Source organism: Pollachius pollachius (assembly GCF_949987615.1).
Source record: "Pollachius pollachius genome assembly, chromosome: 1".
Taxonomy (NCBI): domain Eukaryota; kingdom Metazoa; phylum Chordata; class Actinopteri; order Gadiformes; family Gadidae; genus Pollachius; species Pollachius pollachius.
Genome location: NC_136934.1, coordinates 49119256 through 49139486, shown reverse-complemented (window position 1 = coordinate 49139486; position 20231 = coordinate 49119256). Strand labels below are relative to the sequence as shown.

General features: G+C 42.3%; 2 protein-coding genes across 4 annotated transcripts in view; one reads left to right on the top strand and one right to left on the bottom strand.

The window, feature by feature from the left end:
* Positions 1–87: 87 nt before the first annotated feature.
* Positions 88–8064, bottom strand: LOC307085632 (protein tyrosine phosphatase type IVA 3-like). Of its 3 annotated transcripts, none has more exons than XM_079750494.1 (7): positions 7894–8064; positions 4479–4965; positions 4089–4249; positions 3446–3538; positions 3133–3263; positions 2902–2976; positions 88–1851 (listed from the first exon to the last, which is right to left on the bottom strand). In XM_079750494.1, exons 3-7 carry the CDS (start codon positions 4191–4193, stop codon positions 1734–1736), a joined length of 522 nt encoding a protein of 173 aa, XP_079606620.1. In that variant the 5' UTR covers positions 4194–4249; positions 4479–4965; positions 7894–8064; the 3' UTR covers positions 88–1733. The 3 variants fall into 3 exon arrangements, with proteins under 3 accessions (XP_079606620.1, XP_079606619.1, XP_079606621.1); XM_079750493.1 differs by lacking the exon at positions 7894–8064 and adding an exon at positions 7630–7762; XM_079750495.1 differs by lacking the exon at positions 7894–8064 and adding an exon at positions 6213–6236.
* Positions 8065–14514: 6450 nt separating this feature from the next.
* LOC307070575 (transmembrane protein 65-like) overlaps positions 14515–20231 on the top strand; it is a 35800-nt gene continuing 30083 nt past the window's right edge. Inside the window, exons 1-2 of the mRNA XM_079729082.1 lie at positions 14515–14688; positions 15028–15384. Coding sequence (XP_079585208.1) covers positions 15066–15384 — 319 coding nt within the window. The 5' untranslated portion in view covers positions 14515–14688; positions 15028–15065. The remainder of the gene's footprint in view (positions 14689–15027; positions 15385–20231) is intronic.

Here is a 20231-nt window from a genome sequence, read left to right as displayed (position 1 = left end):
ATCAAAAGATAAATAATTAAATCATTTTATTATTTAAAGAATGTACAGATATATTACTCTTTTAATTGGATTCTGAGAAAAGCGACAACGGATATTATTATTTCGTAACAGCTGGCCAGTTATAGACTAGCTGGGAAAAGCAGCCACCTATTGTAACTCTCGAAACAATTTAGAGCAACAAACATTAAAGAGTAACTACTCATTAGGTACTTATTGAGTTAACAGTCATGTCAGGGCTAATGCTACATGCTAAGAACATGCTAGGCCAATTGTGATGTGAAAACAAAGCTTTAGTCATCAGTCGCAACTTTAAGAACAAAGCCAATGACTTTTCCTTTTAGGATACATAAAAATGTTTGCTTTAAAAACATGCGTTAAAAACGAAACCCAACAAAAGAGCACAAGACTTTCAAATGCGTAGTTACTCTTTTCACACACACACACACACACACACACACACACACACACACACACACACACACACACACACACACACACACAATCCTTATACACAGACACACCCAGACCCACACACACACACACACACACACATTTGTTAATCAATTTTCTTCTCAATTAACCATAAATTGTCTGTGTAAAATAACCGTGGTTTAGGTTATTAAGGTTACATTCTTTTGTAATATTTTTCTTAAGTTTCCACACCAAGGAGTTAATATTTAAAACAACCCCTGGCTGATGCACAGAATAGGTACTTGACTTGTCTCGTACTAAAGGACCGTTACATCTTACTCAGTCTTGTCTCTAGTCGTGGTGGTTTGTTTTTCAGTATTGTTCGGTACATGTAAACGGTTCATCATTCACATGATGGGATAGAGGAGATTTGACAGCGCCAAACCAAGGTTTTGTAATTTCTGGATTAGCCATTGGCTCAAAGAGACGAGTACAATCACTCATCACCAATTTGAACCAATTAGAAAGAGCCTTTGCACCAGTGTTTCCCCTAAGAAAGTGCTGTCTCGGAGGTTGGATGGTACGTTGCTCTTGAATAACAGGAATGAGTTCAGTGTTTGGGGGACATATGACTCCAGTGGAGGCATCTAATCAGATCTATCTAATAAAATCATGGAACTGGATGTGTTTTATTTAAACCAACTGAATCTGGGTGTTAACAAAGGCCAAAGCACATAATAAAGGGATCATATTTGATCATGGTTGATAAAGCCATTTAGGCTGCAAAGGACTAGGAAATGGAAAATAGATTTTCACGGTTCACCTTTGAACCATGAAATAGGGCTAGTTTATAATTAATATAAAAGTAATTTGATCTGGTGTCACTATTCTCACCACAAAGTTGAATAAAACAGAAAAAAAACGCGAAATATCTGTGAAAACATCACGCTAACACTCCCTTGCTCCCATCTTTCCTGTCTCTCTCCATGCTGACCCATCAAACAAAGCATATATGTTGTGAAAAACATCTCAAATACATGAAGTCATTAGAAACAAGCTCTGAAATCACTTGTGAAATTCCATGACAAAGCTATTCATCTCATCTGTGCATTGAAAGATTTCCAAATTAACTTTGAGGTTGTTTAAAAGAATATCAAGGAAGGCTAAGGAGGACTTCATGTGTGATCATGTAGCAAAAAGTGCTTTTGTCCTTCATAGTGCAAAACGTGTGTGTGTGTGTGTGTGTGTGCTTGTGTGTGTGTGTGTGTGTGTGTGTGTGTGTGCGTGTGAGTGAGAGCATGTGCCAGTGTGTGTGTTTTATTTTACATGGTGCAACACTTGTTCTTTGGAGAATGAGAGTCTTTGAAGCGTAGTCTATGTTTTGACCGATACTTCTCCAGGTAGGTCAGCTGTTTACTGTTGATGGCTCCACGACGTTTCCTAGGAAAAACACATTTATGCATCATATGGTAGAATGGCATTGATAAATCTTTTTCCCCAAAAAATAAATATTGGTTGATGTGCCTCTGTTGTAAATGTCTAAAATGTATATGAACCACTGTGGTGTTTAGTGTTAAAAATATATAAATTCCTAGTCTCAGTTAGGCGTTTGTAAAAAAAAAAAACAGTAGACGCAAAGCAAAGGCTGTCCTGGATATTAGATTTTCCTTTCAGACCAACAATTATTTTCTTGATAAATTCTGTAGTGCTTCAAAGACTGAAGCGTGTAAGCCTATTATCTGCTTATTTGGAGTTCCCCTAGCATTTATAACTCATAATTCTGACGTTCTGCAATCTCATTCAAATGTTGTCATGGGTTGTCATCAACCAATAATTACAACACAACTACCAAAAACCCCTACAAAACCGTTGCTTGTTAAAGTTCACTTAAACGTTATACACACATAGAAGAGGCTCAAATGCTTATCGTTGCTTGTCAGTAGTTGTTATCACACGTGATTATGAGATTTCTATGTTTAGAATTTGACGATGTCTATTTCCATCTGGCCAGAGTCTGCATCTGAATATACTAGATCATAAAGATATAATTACGTTGTATAACGTTTGAAGGGATTAAAAAGGGACCTCTTTAACACAATCAGACATGTGTCTGAAATGATGAATGATAATGTCCTTCACTATAAACTAGTTTAAAAAACAGCTGGTGAGCCACATGATATGCAAGGCTTGTGTTACATTTTCTCGCTAAGATTTAAAAAATAGTACTTCTAGATTAATTAAGATGCACAGACTAGTTTAATGATATTAATGATGCATAACTGGGGCCAGTTATGTCTTTAAATGTGTTGTGATTGCAATATAATAAAAATAATATCTTTATTTATATAGCACCTTTAAAAACAATAGTTTACAAAGTGCTTTGACATAAGACAATTAGGAAGACATTTAGGAAGAGAATAAAAAGAATAAAAAGATGTTGCGTCATGTGCAATGTTATGGTTTTGTTATGTGTTATGGTAAAAGCCCTACTGTCTGATGAGCTGAATGGCATCTTCATACTTCATTCCACTCTCTATCAGAGCCAGAGCCACCAGGACAGGAGCCCTATGCACACACACATGGACACACACAGACGCACACAAACGCATACACAAACATACATACATAATTAGAATCTAATATCATTTCTGTAATGCTCTTGAAAATATATTTATTGTGTGTGTATATGTGTGTGTGAGAGTGTGCTTTTGCATATCTCACCTGCCCAGTCCGGCTACGCAATGAACAGCCACACAGGATCCTGGATCCTCCTGAAATTTCTTCTTCAAAAGGTTCAACCAATCTTCAACCAGCTTACTGGGTGGTGCAGCACCATCATCAAATGGCCAATCCTGAGAGAGAGGAGAGGAGCATGAAGTCTGTTCTCCTCAGACGTAAGATGGAACATGCAGATATACCTTAATGAAAGTTATCTGTTTAATATTATTTTTTTCTATCATCAGCAATGTAGGTGGCCTTGAGATAAAGTCCCCTGTTGAAAACAAAGACTCAGGGAAGAGGATTGCATCCTCACCACCACTGTGATGCCATCTTTCTCCAGGGGGGCTTTGTCGTAGGTTACCTCACACACTCGAACCACTGTGGTTGCGTCAAACCGCTTCAGGTCCTATTGGGAAATAATAAGATACGTAGGCATGTATTTACGGTACTGGCATCATCCAAAACACAGACGCTATCCCATTACGAGACAGTACGATTTAAAGATAGCTGGATTGTAGCTGGCACAAATCGGGCCAACCAGAAACCAACATGATTGAGCAACCAATCAGTTTCTGTGGTTAGAGTTATTCTTTATGTTTCCTCTTGCAGATCAAACAACCAAAACTGACAATGCTATTTTGTCCTCTTGCATGGAGGACCTTATGCTGAGGATGCAGGGTCACACCAAAAGGTAGTTCTAGGGCAGTTGAATAAGGATCCTAGTTCATTCAGTCAGTTCTTCTGACTAGAGCGACTGCAGAGCTATTTGTCCTAAAAAGAAAAGGATTAAAACATTGATGCTCTTCAATGTTGTTAATATACTGCTTCACATTGTGATGAAGCAGGCCTTTTTCCTTTGAGGCATCCACCCAAACCCTTCTTCAGATGCTCAATTGATTTAGTGTGTGGCCACATGACGTCAAAGCAGATTTTGTGTCTCCCGCGCGCACACATACCTCTATAAAAGACGTTAGCGTGCTGTCTGTGGGGTTGTGAGTGATGAGGAACCTCATGTTCTTGTGGCAGAGCTCCACGGGGGCCGGACGAATCATGTTAGCCATTGGGATCTGTGACCTCCGAGGATGACCTCTGACCTTTAGAAATCACCCGTTCGCCCCTGACCCAGCGTCAAATAAAAACGTCAGCATTAACAGCAACCCCTGGCATGATCACATGAGATGTTGTAGAAACCATCTAAACATACCCTGTCAAATTCATTTCTTTCCTCGTTTAATTTAAATATTTCTCTATCACATCATGGTTTTCTTTGCCCATTTTACATTGCAAAGATGTTGGCAAAAGTACCCTAATATTAGTTTACTGAGTCCAAGCATGTGACATCTCACCTTTGGCTTTAAGCAGCAAGCAGCTCTCGTTTCCCCTCCCAGACCAGGTGATTGGATATCAGTTCTCCGGGCGATTTCAAACTTCCCGCATGCGCTCTGTAGTCTCCTATAGAGTTATTGAAACTTTCCCAGTTCTGATGTCCCGTTGGTGTGTCCAAAACAGTTTTTACCCCATCGGCTGGGTTGAATTCAGGTCCAGTCCTTACTCCTTTCTACACACTATATGTCGTGCTCGGCACCGAAGTTCAGTTATTCCTCTCTCTCTCTTTGTTTCTTTCCTGTTATCTTCCAGAGGGTTCCAGAGGGGCTAGTATCCACTGGTTACCCCATGGGTCGGCTGTCTCTGAAGCTAAAGGAAACCGCGGAGAGGCGTTCAGGACGTCAGAGACGCCGGCTGAAGTTTCATCCTATACGCACGTTCCTCTCAAATGTGTTGGGCGTGGCAGTAGTCACCGCTCTGCCGCAAAAACGCCATCAACCAGCAGATCTGAAGGGGCAGAAGAAAAAGCTTAACTGAGCGGGCCATCGGTCACTTGGAGGGATTTGCAGAGTGAGTGTTGAATGCTTTTGGTGAGCATATCGAAAGGGACCAGTGTTGAGTGAGAAACTTGACTTGACCAAGCTTTTCCTGCAGGGGAACCAAGCTGCAACATATGATGCCTGCACCTGTCTAAGCCAGTCGAACCAGCAGGGCTTATTTCACAAGCTTCAGGCTGTGTGAACCATAGTCTGCATACAAACAGCTCTGAGCATACATGATGACATGTATGACAAGCATACAGGGGACAAGCATGTCAGCGGCTTCCGGGAACCGTGAAACTGTGATGCTATATATATATTTATGTTGCAGCTGCAGCCTATAGTGATCGACGCAATTAAAAGATTGCAATCTGATCCTCTATGTCAAATCACTTAGTCTAACCACTCTGCGACGCGCCGATGATCCAAGCAGATTGATTTGAGGACCTTGGGCTAGCGTGGGGGTGGGGACCGCAATGCTGAAAGCTGACCGAGGGGCCCATACTGGGCCTCTCGTCTGTCACCCAACCAACACAAAACCTTTGAGTTAACAACCAAACATAAACAAACCTATCCTAAAGGCGCTGTAGGTTACATTTGTGAGAGATTATTTGAGCGTAATGTGTTAGAAATGGTATAGCCGTCCGTCAGGTAAAAGCGGGTGAAGTGCTACACTTATCAATGTCGGAAACGTAGGACGGCAGGGAGCAAAGGAGGACCATTTCGTCGTTTTTAGTAAAACTAGTTTGCTCTTTTCTGCTCTCTCTCTCTCTCTATTGACAACTCTCCAATCTTATTAACAAGACAAGCAATTTGGGAAGGGTACATTTTGGGTTTATGGAGTAAGAATCTTTAGAACTAAACTCTCTGGTTCCTTAATGGTTCACAATTACACATGCGCTAGAACATCTTCACAGGTGTTTCAAGGGGAAAACCATTTTTTTTGCATCTGCATCTTTCAGTTCAGGGATGTTACTATTTACCCCGACTTGATCATCACTTCCCTGTTATCAGATCATATGAAAATAAAAAGCAGTTCACAACATGCTATTTTGTGTGTGCAACAGTTTAAAGTAGACAAAACATAAGCAGTAGCACTGTACCATGCTTTTCTAATCTCTGATTGTGATGGGGGAAGTTGCTTAACCAGTTACCAGTTGGTTCATCTTTTGATCAGCCATCAACTGTTCGTAGTGGTTAACCATAGTTCCTTACATGAAATGAGATCCCAATGACCTGCTAAAACAAGGTTTTCAATCATCAGTTTATAATTTGCAAAAAAGTATGCACATTGTGTCAGTAAGTCACCCGATGAACATCAGCAAAAACCGCACTTTTACATAAATGTAACAGTTAAGAAAGAAAGAAATTTAGTTAAGAAAATCAAGCGAAATGCAGATGACATGCTATTATGAGCAGGAAACGAAAGCAAAGGAAGATGATGTTCCACATTGTGGTTTACAATTCTTTTTAAAATAAAGGAACTGCTATAAAGGTAGTTCTCTAAACATTGAAGGGCTCCAACATGTTTTGTTTGTGCTTTGTCCAAGGCTGTGCAGATCTCAGGTCTTTCCACCCTGAGTTGTTCTGGTTACTGATGATGAACTATAAACCACATGGCATAATTCTCCAAAAATTACTGATTACAGTAATGTTATCCGTGTAAATGGCTTATGGAAAATGACAATTGGAGTAATCTGTGTTATAAATTAGTTAGGGGGCTGGCTGTGATGTTGGATGTGACATAAAAAGCTTGTTCATGAATAAAGTTCAAATTATACAATTATTTTCAGACTGATCTCACAATACAGCAAACATTGTGAGGCTTACTAATGATGTAAAGAGAAACTATTCAACCTTTCTTGCAAACCAAAGTTTGCTTCAATCTAAAAACAACCTCAACTTTCAAATATGCTAGGCAGTTTTCTTTTACCTTTGATCTCAGGATTCCTAACACCGGAAAGTACAGACAAAATTCTAGTAAACAAACAGATTCACTTTACAGCAAGATTGTTTTGTTGAGCTTTTCCAGTATTCACAATGGAAACAGTATGATTGAGCTTCTCATTTCTTGTATGTCTTATTTTGTTTCTTACCATTATTGACCTTGAATACAAAGGATATAGTTCATTATATGTTTGATCACAAACTACACATTAGGATTCCCCCTGAACACATACAGACACATTTAGCCGCGCCTGATCGACATCGACAACCTTTTATAGCTGTCTTAAATCTTATTTTTCTCACCGGGCAGACCGGTTCCTGAACAGGGGGAATCCTTTTTACTGTCCGTTTACAGGAAATAGTCATAGCAGCAGTGGGGTCCCCAGCAGATAAATGCCTGGCTTACTAACAACTGTAAAACTGTCTGTTATACTTGGGTCGGCAACTTTAGGCCTACTCTCTTTCCTCAATGTATTTATAGCAGCTTCTATACTGCCTTGGAATTCTCTGTTGCATTAGTTGTAAAAAGAAATCACCACAACATCAGCAACAATGAAATACACCTCTGGACTTCTCACCTCTATGGTGTGTTTACAGAGAAGAAAATTGCTATTTGAACACAGTTTCACAACTAGAAGGTTTTCATGAGTTACAGCAGATTACTACAAAGGTTAACTTAACTTACTTCCAAACAACCTCCATGGCCTCTATGGTTCTATTAGCCTGCCACCAGCGCCATGCCCTGAGCTATTATTGAACCAGCTGAAGCAAAAGTACCCCACCACAACGGCCAAGTGCTGTGTCTATTTACTGCGTCCGCCACTACGAAGTGAAGCAAACAACAAACAAAAAAGCTTCTCTAAGCTCAATTTCATGCAAATGGCTTCACAGAAGCAACTTCCGCTTTCGTCTGGCACTGACATGAACACAAACTTTCTTTCTTACTCACTTGAAATCGACACCTAGGCTTCCTCAATAGTCGTGTTCCCCTAAGACCTCCGTCAGGGACGTCCCGTGGTGCTACTCAAAAATACAGTCCAGCATATAAAAGAAAAAAAACAATAATAATAACACAAAAAACTTCAAGTGTTGTTTTTAGCTGAGGTCAATCCCTTCTGGCTTGTGGTGTCCTCTCTTTTCTGGCACGGTGGATCCCAACAATCCCTACTACAGCAGTAGTAAAGCTAATTGGTACGGACCGGTGTATATTTATATATATTCAGCGTGGCGCTGCGTCGGTTGTGGCACTGAACTGCGAACCCTCCTCCTATTCCTGTAGAGCTGAGCCGCTCTAATCACTAGAAGCCCGGAGCGGGCCTATGGGCGGCCCCTCTCGCGGCCGGCTCTGCGTGTGTGTGTGTGTGTGTGTGTGTGTGTGTGTGTGTGTGTGTGTGTGTGTGTGTGTGTGTGTGTGTGTGTGTGTGTGTGTGTGTGTGTGTGTGTGTGTGTGTGTGTGTGCGTGTGTGTGTGTGTGTGTGTGCGCGTGTTCGTATGTATGCCTGTGTGTTCCCGCTCCTAGCCGTAGAGCACTAAGCTGAGGATCTTCCCTGAGCTGCTCTAATTAGGCTGAGCGGCCATCTGACCCTGACAGTCCTGTCACCAACAGAACACCCTACTGTTCCTCCTCTTCATAGACAGTGGAGCCACCCTCTATTGCTTTTTTTGTTTCCCCCCCCCTCAGCACACACACACACACATACACACACTTTTCCACTTGTGGAGCACGTGCAGGGAGGCGGCTCCCCCCTTTTCCCCTCCTTCATCGCCTCTCTTCCTTTATTTTCCTCTCCTTAAATGAAGGATATAAAAGGAGCAGGTCCTTGACTCTGCCTTGGATCTCTCTCTCCCCCCGCCCCCCCCCCCCCCCACACACACACACACACACACACACACACACACCCATCATGGAAAGTATGCCAGTAATGAACCAGAATACATCGTTTTTTTTTGGTCTTTATGTTGATAGAAAGTGTGAGAGCGCAGCACACTTGAAGTGCGTGAGACCGGCCCTGCCTTCGCGCTGGTGTGTCAGGCTGCCCTCCCCTTCCCCTTCCCAATGGTGGAGCGGCAGTAAAAATAGAAGCACCTATGAACACCCAGACAGATAAGCCGCGTCACACGGTGAGCCGTGAGCCACTTCAGGAAACACACTTTCCCCGCAACGGGCTTGAGTGGCTGGGACTGGCTGCGGCTAATGTTGTTGTTGTTGTTGTTGTTGTTGTTGGTTTTTGTGTTCTGTATGCAACATGTTGGCTGGATACCATTCTGTATTATTCTGAATGGTATCTATTATCTTTTTTATATAAAAAGGACGAAGTCGCTTTGCACAGCCTTTTGATTCTCAGGTGTTGGTGATGTACAGTCAACAATGGTATTTCAAGTCAAAGAAGTGTAAAATCACCTTCATATATACATATATATGTATATATATATATATAGTATATATAGTATTATTTTTATTATGCAAATAATTAACTGTATTATGATTCATATTAATAATATTATTATTATGTATTATGCAAATACCGGATAATTATTACTGTGAATATTATCATGGAATCAGACCAGCTGTCCAACAGTCGGACGACTGAAATAGTACAGTAATTCTGATAATTTAACCGACTGATTCAAGCATTGATAACAATAACGCTATTATATGCAATGATAACAACACTGCATAAATAAGAAGTCCTTGAAGGTATCGAGTATTCACTGCTAAATCAAAGGAAGCCGTACAAAATGACCCCTAGCTTCAAGACCAGGAGTCAAGGAGTCTGAGGTTCACGCCGCACTTTGGAGCGCCTGACATTTGGCCAAAGTATATTGGCTGCAATGTTTTCTTGAAATTGGAGCTGCCATCACCCCAGGTCCACCTTTAGTTCCAGCTTTTCCTGTGGAGAACAAATCACGTGGGGGTTATGGTTGGGGTCTTGTCCACCCCCCCCCCTTCCCACCCCCCCCCTTCAACCCCCCCCCCCCCCCCGCCAAATTCTAAAGTCAAGGTTGAGATGTTTTTGCCTGACCTTTCCGTTTCATTATAGGAAAGTTTAAAAAATGAAATTAAAAACAACACTGAAAATACGAATGTGAAGGTAGAAAAGAGTTGACTCAGCCTTTATCAATTGGAATGGCCTTCGTTGATTAGTATTCTTTAATATCAATGAGGTTATATTATCCCCTCGATGTATTGATGCATATGGGTAGATGGAGATGGAAATTTTCTATGCCATATATTTAATAAATATATTATAATTCAATATTTTTCAGTAATATGATGGCAAATAATGTCAATAACTCTTATTTTGTCAAATCGAACTTTCATTGACACATAGCATTTAGTAAAGCTGTTAACAGGCAAATGTCATTCAAAAACAACAAACAAAAATTCCTGGAAAGTTATTTTTAGCTTTATTATGAAGAGTGTGATTAAAACCATATCTCCCAATTTTCTATTTTTATCGACTGGATGTGGTTCAAACATTGTTATAGAGCCATCATGCCCACACACACACACAAACACACACACACAAACACACACCGACACACACACACACACACACACACACACACACACACACACACACACACACACGAACTGTATAATAATAGAAAAATAAGTATATGGTATTTTGTAGTGGGGTCCCGAGTCTATTTGATGTAATTTATGTGAAATCCCATCTTCATGGGCACCGATCATTACGAGTTGTTTATTGTATTTCACGAGAAGTGTATCTGTTTTTCATTTTATTTATAATTACTTTTTTATTATTCAAATTGAATCATCTATTCTGCAATGACAAATCTCATACTTGACATTCTTTTCTACAAGAAATAAAATAATCTTTAGAAAACTTTTGCAACGGCTAAATAGATTAGCTACTTGCCATTGGCTATATCGATTGGCTACTAGCCATCGGCTATAGGAAAAGAAAATATGTGTTTACTGTGATCCTCTCTCACTATCCACATTTGACTCCTGCTAATCCTTTTGCACAAGGCTCTAGGCTGCACACATTGGAAATCATGCATGCCTACATACACACGCAGACACACACACACACACACACACACACACACACACACACACACACACACACACACACACACACACACACACACACACACTAAAACTGTGGCAGGCAGCAGCAGCTGGTGGGTGTATATTTAGACTGTTTTGAAAGGGGAGAGTCTGATGGCAATGCCTTCTTCACCTGCAGACTGACCGGTTACCGGGACAACCTGCTGCTGCCATGTCTGCATGGAACTGTTGCAAAAACAGTCTGAATAGTTCACTGTTTCCATTGTATGTATTTATGTATGTATGTATAAAAGTAGAGACACCTGTTATACTTATGTATAAAGGTATACTATTTGTATGGGAATCAATTCCTTTCGATGACTTTTCTTTGAAAATGTGGGTTTACGTGGCCCTCTAGGCAAATAACGACATTGTCTATACCATAGCTATAACTACAATGGTAAGTGCCAATATAGTAATCGACTTTACTTCAAACAGAAATATACCATCTCGATTTGAGCATATAGCCTACAGCTCATCCTAACCGTAATCACAGTTTCATATTCGGTACCCTAATCAAGCAACACCACTATAATGAGAAAGTTTCATCCCCGCTCTTTTCCAATGATACACAATCTATATTGACCACTAGAGGGCAGTGTTCAGCTCCCACAGCCACACACGCCTGATCAGCAGTGGCCTTTAAATAAATGCGCTTCAGCGCAGGCGTTTAAGTGTAAAAGGGAAGCAGCTGTTTCAACTGGAAATTAAAAAAAAAATCTTTTCGAGCATTTGAGTTCTTGGAAAGAGGGGTGTGGGCGGGCAGGGGACGCAGGGAAACGTTGTAATACTTTTCCAGTACCGTCGTTGTGTACGCGCGTTATAATGTGTCTTATTTGAAGTGGCGTTATGCTATAAGTGTCCGAGAAGAGAAGACCAACACTCTCTTGGTCATGGCCTTCAAAATCAACGTCTGAAAAAAAGTCTGCGTGGGTGGACGCTGCACGTACACACACACACCTCGCCGCCGGTGTCCCTTCGTCATGACGTCGAGGACGAGGAGTGTAGACTACCAGAAGCCCCTCTACTCAGACGTCACGAAGAAACGCCACCTGTGTTTGGCGCAGTCGCGCAGACCGTTCACAAACTGATCGGCGGAGTCAAAACATAGGATTTTACTCCTTCCCCCCCCCCCCAAATTACGGGCTTATTTTGTAAGAAAATGGCACAGATAACTATGCTGACGATAATTAATGAATGGTTCATTTATATGAGAGTAGGCCTAGGCTCCTAGAGCTCCGAGGGCCTTTACTTGAGCTTTGCATACTTTAAGTCATAAAAGTACTTTTAGTGCATTTTTAGAAGTATTTCTAAGAGGATTTATAAGATTATAGATTTACAGATATCCTAGCCTGTCCCACCTATAACGGGCCCAGCATTCATTCATCAAAATGTCACAACTTGTCAAGACTGTTTTTTTAAACGATTTAGTCAATATACCGTTTACTTACTTTATTTACCACCTATTTTATATTTCATGAGATTTAGTTTGTCTACTGACATAACGAAAGGATCACACAGTGTAGCTGAACAAAAGGAAATATTAATCATTTTACAGGATCGGCTCTTTGGGATCAAATTCACATGAACAAATATGGTTTTAGCTTAAATTGTATGTTTTGCTATAGATAAACCTTTAACGCCACTAGAGGGCAGCAGTGATGTATGCAAAAAAAATGGTTAAACTATAGTTCGTTTTAGAGCTTTTTTTTAATCGCGATTGAATTGCTTGACCTTAAGTCTTCCTGATGTCCAACATTTCAATTATTTATGTTCATGATGCACACAGCATACGAGTTAAGGGTTTGGCTTTCAGGGTATAGCCCCTTTCTTATCCTTTCTGTTTTCACAATGAGACAATTATTTTTTCTACATCCCGGATGTTCCCAAAAATGAATTGGCAATATAATGAATGACCTAATGACTCGATTGCTTTAATGCTTAAGTGATGGTGCAGGTCTATAGAGGTGGTGTCGGCTTTTTCGCCTCCTCGTCTGACCTTTGACCTCAGAGCCCAGAGGACGCTTTGGTTGGTAGAACCTGATTGACATGCAAGAGAGGTTGTAGTAAAGCCCAGTTCAGACCAAAGATTCAATTTAATCTTTGGTCTGAACCAGGCTTAACTACAGGCTTAACCTCAGGTTTAATTGTTCCCTGAGGATTCCACCTTTTCTTATTTAGGAGTGTTTTATGTGTGTTAGTGTATTAATGTGCATTCATATGGGTAGACAGTTAATGTATTTGATACAGTCTAGGCCGAGGACTACACATAATTAATGGATGCAGTATATGGATGAGCCTAAAATGTAATGTTTTATGTTGCCCACTAGGACCCGCTCGAGGCAGCACCAATGAATAATTTAAATAAATACAGATGATCTCTATGAGGTGGCAATAAAATTACGCGGATGGGATGGGTTGGTCTGTAGTGCGTGATAGGGGAGATGACGTCTCAACAGCCCCGAGAACTGACGTCATAATCCTTCTATCTGTCGAGTTGGCGAAAAAACACCTGCTTTGCACGGAAAGCCCTACGTGTAAATACAGATGGTTGCGTGGCACGCCTGTATAGTAGTAGGCTATATGCTGCTTCACCCTAGCCTACTTACCCTAACCTACTACCTACAGTAGTAAGGACTAAGTTACTTAAACGTGTTAATTTCAGACAGGAACTTTAAGAAATGATGAGTGAGTGTGGTTTTCTTAAAGAGCTCAAGTGTCCAAACATGGATATCCACAGGGTATAATCTTTCACTCCGGGATGTCCTATTGTCATGCCAAGGTGTTAATAGAGCGGAGGTTGTAGTTACGCTTGGACGGGATCCTGCATTGTAGCGGTTTCCCGGTTATCTCGGGATAACTTGATTCCCACGGGCTGTGTACCTAACTTCCTGTGAGCTGTGTACCCCAGTTAACAGCTACCTTACCGGGACGTGGAGTGAGAAGAATAACAACGCGTCAGGACCAACAAAAAAACGTAAACAACAATAACAACGAAGACGAAAAGGACATAAATGCGGAGTTTTAGGACACTTCAGAAACGAAAACTGATATCCTGCAACCGGAAGTTCCGCTCCTATCTCGTACCTCACCCATGTAACTGAAAATCCCGCCCATTCTCAAGCAAATGACCCTCCTCCTTCCGAGGTTATGATTTCTCTACAGCGCCGAGATGGTGTAGGTAAAACCAAAAGTGAACTAAATATCCCTGGAGGACCTGCGTAGATACGTTGCTCCTCCACGTAAGACGACGTATATTACTCGATGTGATGGGCCTTGACAATAAACTGTTGGCAAAAAAAACACGGTATACTGGGATGATCATCCGTCAGTAGGTCAGTACGTTTTACATCAACGTCACGACGACGCAGGGATGACACGAGCGTTCTGATTGGACAACAAGCCTGGGGTTGTACAGTTGGCTCGGCTCGGGATCCAGGCACTAGTTTCCCTCCTCCCATCCTCCCGAGCTGCTTTAGGGGTTACGCTTTATGTGTGTATTCCTTTGGAAAATGGCATTGCTGTTCAATCCTTCGCAGCGATTCGCCAGCTGATATTTCTCCCAGAGTCATAGAGCAGCTGGACTCAAACGCATGCAGCGGATCAGCGACGCACTGCGAAGGTTACCGTTGGACATCTGGACGGGACGGCACAGCATCAACTAAGGTGCGTCCTACGACAACTTGCCATTGCTTTTGACAGGCATCACACCGCCACACCGATAGTTTTTTAGCCCGCTTTGTTCATATCGGGGCTCAACTAAGCCGCAATTTGAACAAATTGTAAAAGGGTCATAGTCTTCTTTCTCGGTTTACAAGGCCTGAGGATTTGTCCTTAAAAAACCCTTCAGTATCACCCATCCGGGGTCGACATATTGTGTTTCTACCTGACGTGTTGATGTGGACATGCATCAGCCATGAACACACCGACCGTGAACGGGACATCCACCAGCGTTGCGGTCGATTTGTAATCCATTCTTCCCGTCTTCGTTCCCTTTCTCCCTAGGTTATTGCTCGGCGCCTGGCTACTCCATTCCCTCGGAAATGCTGCCCTGTCTGCACAGAGTTCTACTGCGTTCGGCTCTCTCGCCTGCGTCAGGCAGCGGGCTTGCGAGGAGTGTCCGCTGCATCCACACCACTCCGGACCGCTCTGCTGTCGCTCCGCCGCCGCCGCCGCCATGCGCGCTGGTGTCGGCGTCGTCCGTGCAGAGTCGCCACCTGGGGACCCATCCCCTGAAGGAGCCCATGGAGCCACTGAACTCACCGCAGAGCGCCAAAGAGTTTATTTATAGCCTTCACCCGTCAGAGCGCAACGTTCTGCTGCGGGAACTACACCGGTTCGAGTCCATGGCCATCGCGCAAGGTATGTATGGTGTGGTATGGTGATTTTAATGTTGTGTATTATTATGTGATTTATTGGTTGTGGTAGTGCTAGGCTCATAGTGGGGTTTACGGCAGCTGTGTGCTACTTTGGAATAAGCTTGGTGGAAAAAGTAAACTTACGTTTTTTTTAGGGGGCTAAGAATTCCACGGGATGGAGATATTTGACCGGGTTATGAAATGAAAACACAGAACTTCTGACTCATGGTCACGCAATGTTTCCACCCCACAGAGCCAGTCTTATTCACATTGCCCAGAACTACCATTCCTCTTCCCCTGAGGTTGACCATATGCGGTTCCTCTATTTAATTTAAGTTTTATTTATAATGCAATAATACAATACAATAACATATTGTAATATAATGCAATGTATTCAAATATTGTGATAAAATACAATATTTATATTAAACCGGGGAATTTTGTCAGCTTCTATATAATAATTTGAATGCATCGTTCATAACTGTCCATCTGGGAATAACCCTGGGAAACATCTTATATCCGTACTCACTTTTCATTGTCGTTTCCCATGCACTTTGGCTTTTTTTAGCCATTTAATGCCATGCCCTGTACCGTGTGTAACGCAACTACTGCAGCAGGGATAGGATTGTGAAAGTGTATTATCAGCAGTGGCCTGATTCGACTCTTTATGGCACAGACTCTTCAGCCCCCTTTTGCCCTCGCAGGTGTTGAGTGAATCGCCCCCCCTCCCTGAACCATGAGACTCCGGCTACGGGTGTCCTGCAGTACACAGCACTTGGCTCTCAGAGAGAGGAATAGCCGAGTGTTAAAAGCAGCAGCAGCCTCAGAAAGTGCAGCCTCATACTAAACAGTTTGTGCTCTGCTGGCTATCATGTTTCCACCCGGGGCCAATTGCACCTATTGTGAATACCAGCAAGCACCACTGACTCGGGCCATGAATGCCCAGCATGCATCACTTCACAGTTCTTTGAGGCGTTTCTTTCCCGTGTTGTGCCCCGGTTTTAGAAAATCAACGTTGTTTGAAAAAGTTTCAAATGTGCTGCCGAGAAACCGTGTCTTTTATCAAGGCTACAGAGACGACTGGTGCTTCAAGTCATCTGATGGTTATCTTAAATTGGATGTAGTCTTTTATTTGGAGTGTCCACTGGCCTCCAGCCCCTCTAAGTTCCCCGTCACTTCAGGTTCAATTAGTGGAGAATGGCTCGGTTGCGAAAGCGCTTAATGAGCAGGTCAAGAGAAGGCATTTAACCTTCGAGAGGTGTCTAATGGGATCCATTTTACATGGGGTCTCAGGGTTTGGGTTCAAAAGGAAGGTATTCTCTCTTCATTAGAAAACGTGTTTCTGTGAGTGGCATGAAGTGATGATAACCGTGTGTACATCTTCACCCCTACTCTTTCAGATGGATAGTTAAGAAGTATATACTCAGTAAATTGTAGATCAGGGGTCTCAACTTACCTGGGGGCCGCTGGAGGTAGAGTTTGGCTCAGGCTGTGCCACATCAAGCATTCCACAAAAAAAAGTAGCACAACTGACCCAATTTAAGTTATTGATCAGGCTATAATGAGATCACGTTGGCTATGTAATCGCTGACTACAGAGGACATTTCATAGTGGTTGGTGGAAACCGGGACATTTTAGCGTCCTTTGGCTTTTGTCAGGACTCAGGACACGTAACTCAAAATTGGGACTATCCCGGCAAAACCGGGACATCTGGTCATCCTATCACAAGTGATAAAAAAGCGTGGCAAGCGTCTCAGGAAAAATGTGCGTTTGACAACAACGCGCAGGCCGCAGTAACACTAAACTTTGATGTCAAGTAGGGGGCCACAATATTTCATCCTGCGGGCCTCAATTGGCCCCAGGGCCGCGAGTTTGAGACACCTGTTGTAGATAGATGATGTATTATCCATAGGTCAGCTATCTGGTCCATGCCGTTGGACCGTCACACAATTTCCAAAATAGTTTTCAGAATCTGTCTCATACCACTAGTTTCACCAGATAATATTACAGCAAAATAGCTTGTGAGTTCTTTGCTTTCGAGCAAGAATAGCACCTGAATCACTTACCTGGTTGATTTGCTCTGCTTATTGGCTCGTGACAAAGTGTTGATTAACACCATTGATAATTAGGAGCAGCAAGGCTAACCAGAATGATGAACACATTACACAGAGTATGTGTGGATGACTGGCAAAGGCATTGGTTTCAGGGTTTGTTTCCCATTACTGTGCAGCACATTAAAAAGACGGGATGGAATGGTACATTTTGAGACATCGATAATTGGGAGAAAAAGCATAGCGTATGATATTATGTAAGAGAGGGGAGAGTGATGAAAAATACTGTGAAGATGTACGGAGGATTTTCACGGGTTTTTCATAGCAAAGGCCCTGCTCTCGTTTTCCCAGGGACTGGTCCTCGTTATCTGGGATGGTTTGGTTTGACAGAAGCCTGCGCAGGAAGATGATGTACATTTCACTTCCACTGACAGAAGAAGAAAAGGAATAGGATAGGTGCTGAGTATTCATACATGCGAATACACACTCAGAGACACATACACAGACACATACACACATGCACATACACACATATAGACATACACACATTCACACACATTCACACACACACACACACACACACACACACACACACACACACACACACACATAATGAATAATTCCTGTCTTCATTACTGTAAAGGAAGAACTGCAGTTATTAGACATCAAAAGACACCCAAGATTGGGACTCTGTGTAGCCCTACAATGCTTCTCTGTTCGAGTCTGTTTCAGTCTCATGATGGCTGGGTGATGCAAGCCGGCGTTGCGTTCTGTGTGTCCTCAGGTGGACCTGCATGACACTAATGGAAGTCTCAGTCATGACATTCATAGACTCTGGTCCTCCTCTAGAACAGGGAACACTACTACACTCATGCAGTCGCTTTGGACGAGAAAATAACATGGCATAATGAAACCAATAAAATACAGTTGGTTCTGGGATTGTTTGTCTTTCATAAACATACTGTATTTATATATACTTTGTATACTAGTAAATAGCGTGAATTATTCAGTGGCTTGTTACCTGCTATCCCTTGCACATCCACAAATTCTTTCAGATGCTGATCAGATTTGATGCACCATACGAAATTCACATTTATCATTGATGTACAACTGCCTTTGAACAAGTGTAGCTCACAAAGATAATTATGGGTCTGTAAGCATGCCAGTGCCAATTAACAACATTCTGGGATAAATCTGTATTTCCCGCTACTATTGGCCATTGAACTGTAGTTTCCTGTTGCTAATTAACCAAAACACGGATATTTTTGGTTTGCAGCTTTCAGCTTATTCTCACTGTTTTCAGCATAACTTGTGAATGCACACACACATCCCTATGCACCCTATACAAGGGTGAGGCAAGCCCTGGTTCAACATAAATCACTTGTAACACTCATCTCAGAAATGCACATGGCACAGTACTCCAGATCCAAAGTGGATACACGTGTCTCTGGTGCCACGCCCGTTAATGTGGGTGTGGAACACACTAAACGGCAAGCACTGCAACCCGCCACACATTCCATGAGCATTGTCTCCCACTGGAATGCCTTACTCACACAGGGTCTTAACCTGGCCTTAAAGTAAGACTTCGCCCTCTTTTTCTTTGTCGAAGCCTACATGTGATTGTATGGGTCCGTGCTTGTATGAGTTTATTCCAAATCTTCCCCTCATTATCCATTGTATGAGTTTATTCCAAATCTTCCCCTCATTATCCATTTTGAGCAATTACGGCGCGTTATTATTGACCTTTGACCTAGGGCAATTATTTCCACCCTGGAAGCGAAGACTTTGGTTGTTATGGAAGTGGCGTACAAACAGAGCAGTGAGCAAAGCAAAAAGTCACATCAGCCAAAAGAACATGTGATCCAAAATATCACTTTCAAAGCAGCAAGCTACTTTGGGAGTGTGAGGTGTGTGTGTTAGTGTGTGTTAGTGTGTGTCTGTGTGTGTGTGTGTGTGTGTGTGTGTGTGTATGTATGTATGTGTGTCTATCTGTGTCTGAGGTGTGTCTGAGTGTCTGTGTATGTGCTTCTGTGTGTCTGTATGCGTGCATATGTATGTGTGTGTGTGTTTTTGTGTGTGGCGACTGTGTGTGTTGTGTGTGTGTGTGTGTGTGGCGTGTTTGTGTGTGTGTGTGTGTGTGTGTGTCTGTGTGTGTGTGTGTGTGGGCACTCACCTGTGTTATGGTTGCACATTCGGTACGGACATTTGTTCTATTCGTGGTGGATAGGACGACTGGTAAAAACAATGCAGTATTCTATCGTCTGCAGTCTCAAACAAAGAAAGTCTGCATACCTTCAGAAGCCTGGCAAAAATCTGTGTTAACTCCTCTCACAAGATACATTTATCTCAGGACATAATCTCTCTCTAGTGGGGATACATGAACCACACAACAACTAGAACATTGCAAAGGGACACGCATGATGAAATGTGGATGGTCAATGGTCATTGCACATGATTTAGAGTGTTATTAAGGGGGAGCAGTATGGGGACGGGGAATTATAGATTAAATACGGTGCTGGTCTGCCCACACCATGTTATTGCCCACAGCAGCAGCCCCTAGTTGAAGGATGTCACTGCCGACAAACATGGAATTGATCGTGGTTTGATCTCCGCTGTAATAGATTTTCCAACTCAAGTTTTGCTTTGACTGCCTAGAAGAGTATTTTGGTACTCAAGAGATTAATCTTCCTTCCAGGAGAGACTGCAGTGCCGGGTGGGCTGACATAGGCACATACAAAACATGACAAATGGTACAAACTGTATGCATGGGTGTAATAGTACGGATGATAAGTTTGGTGTA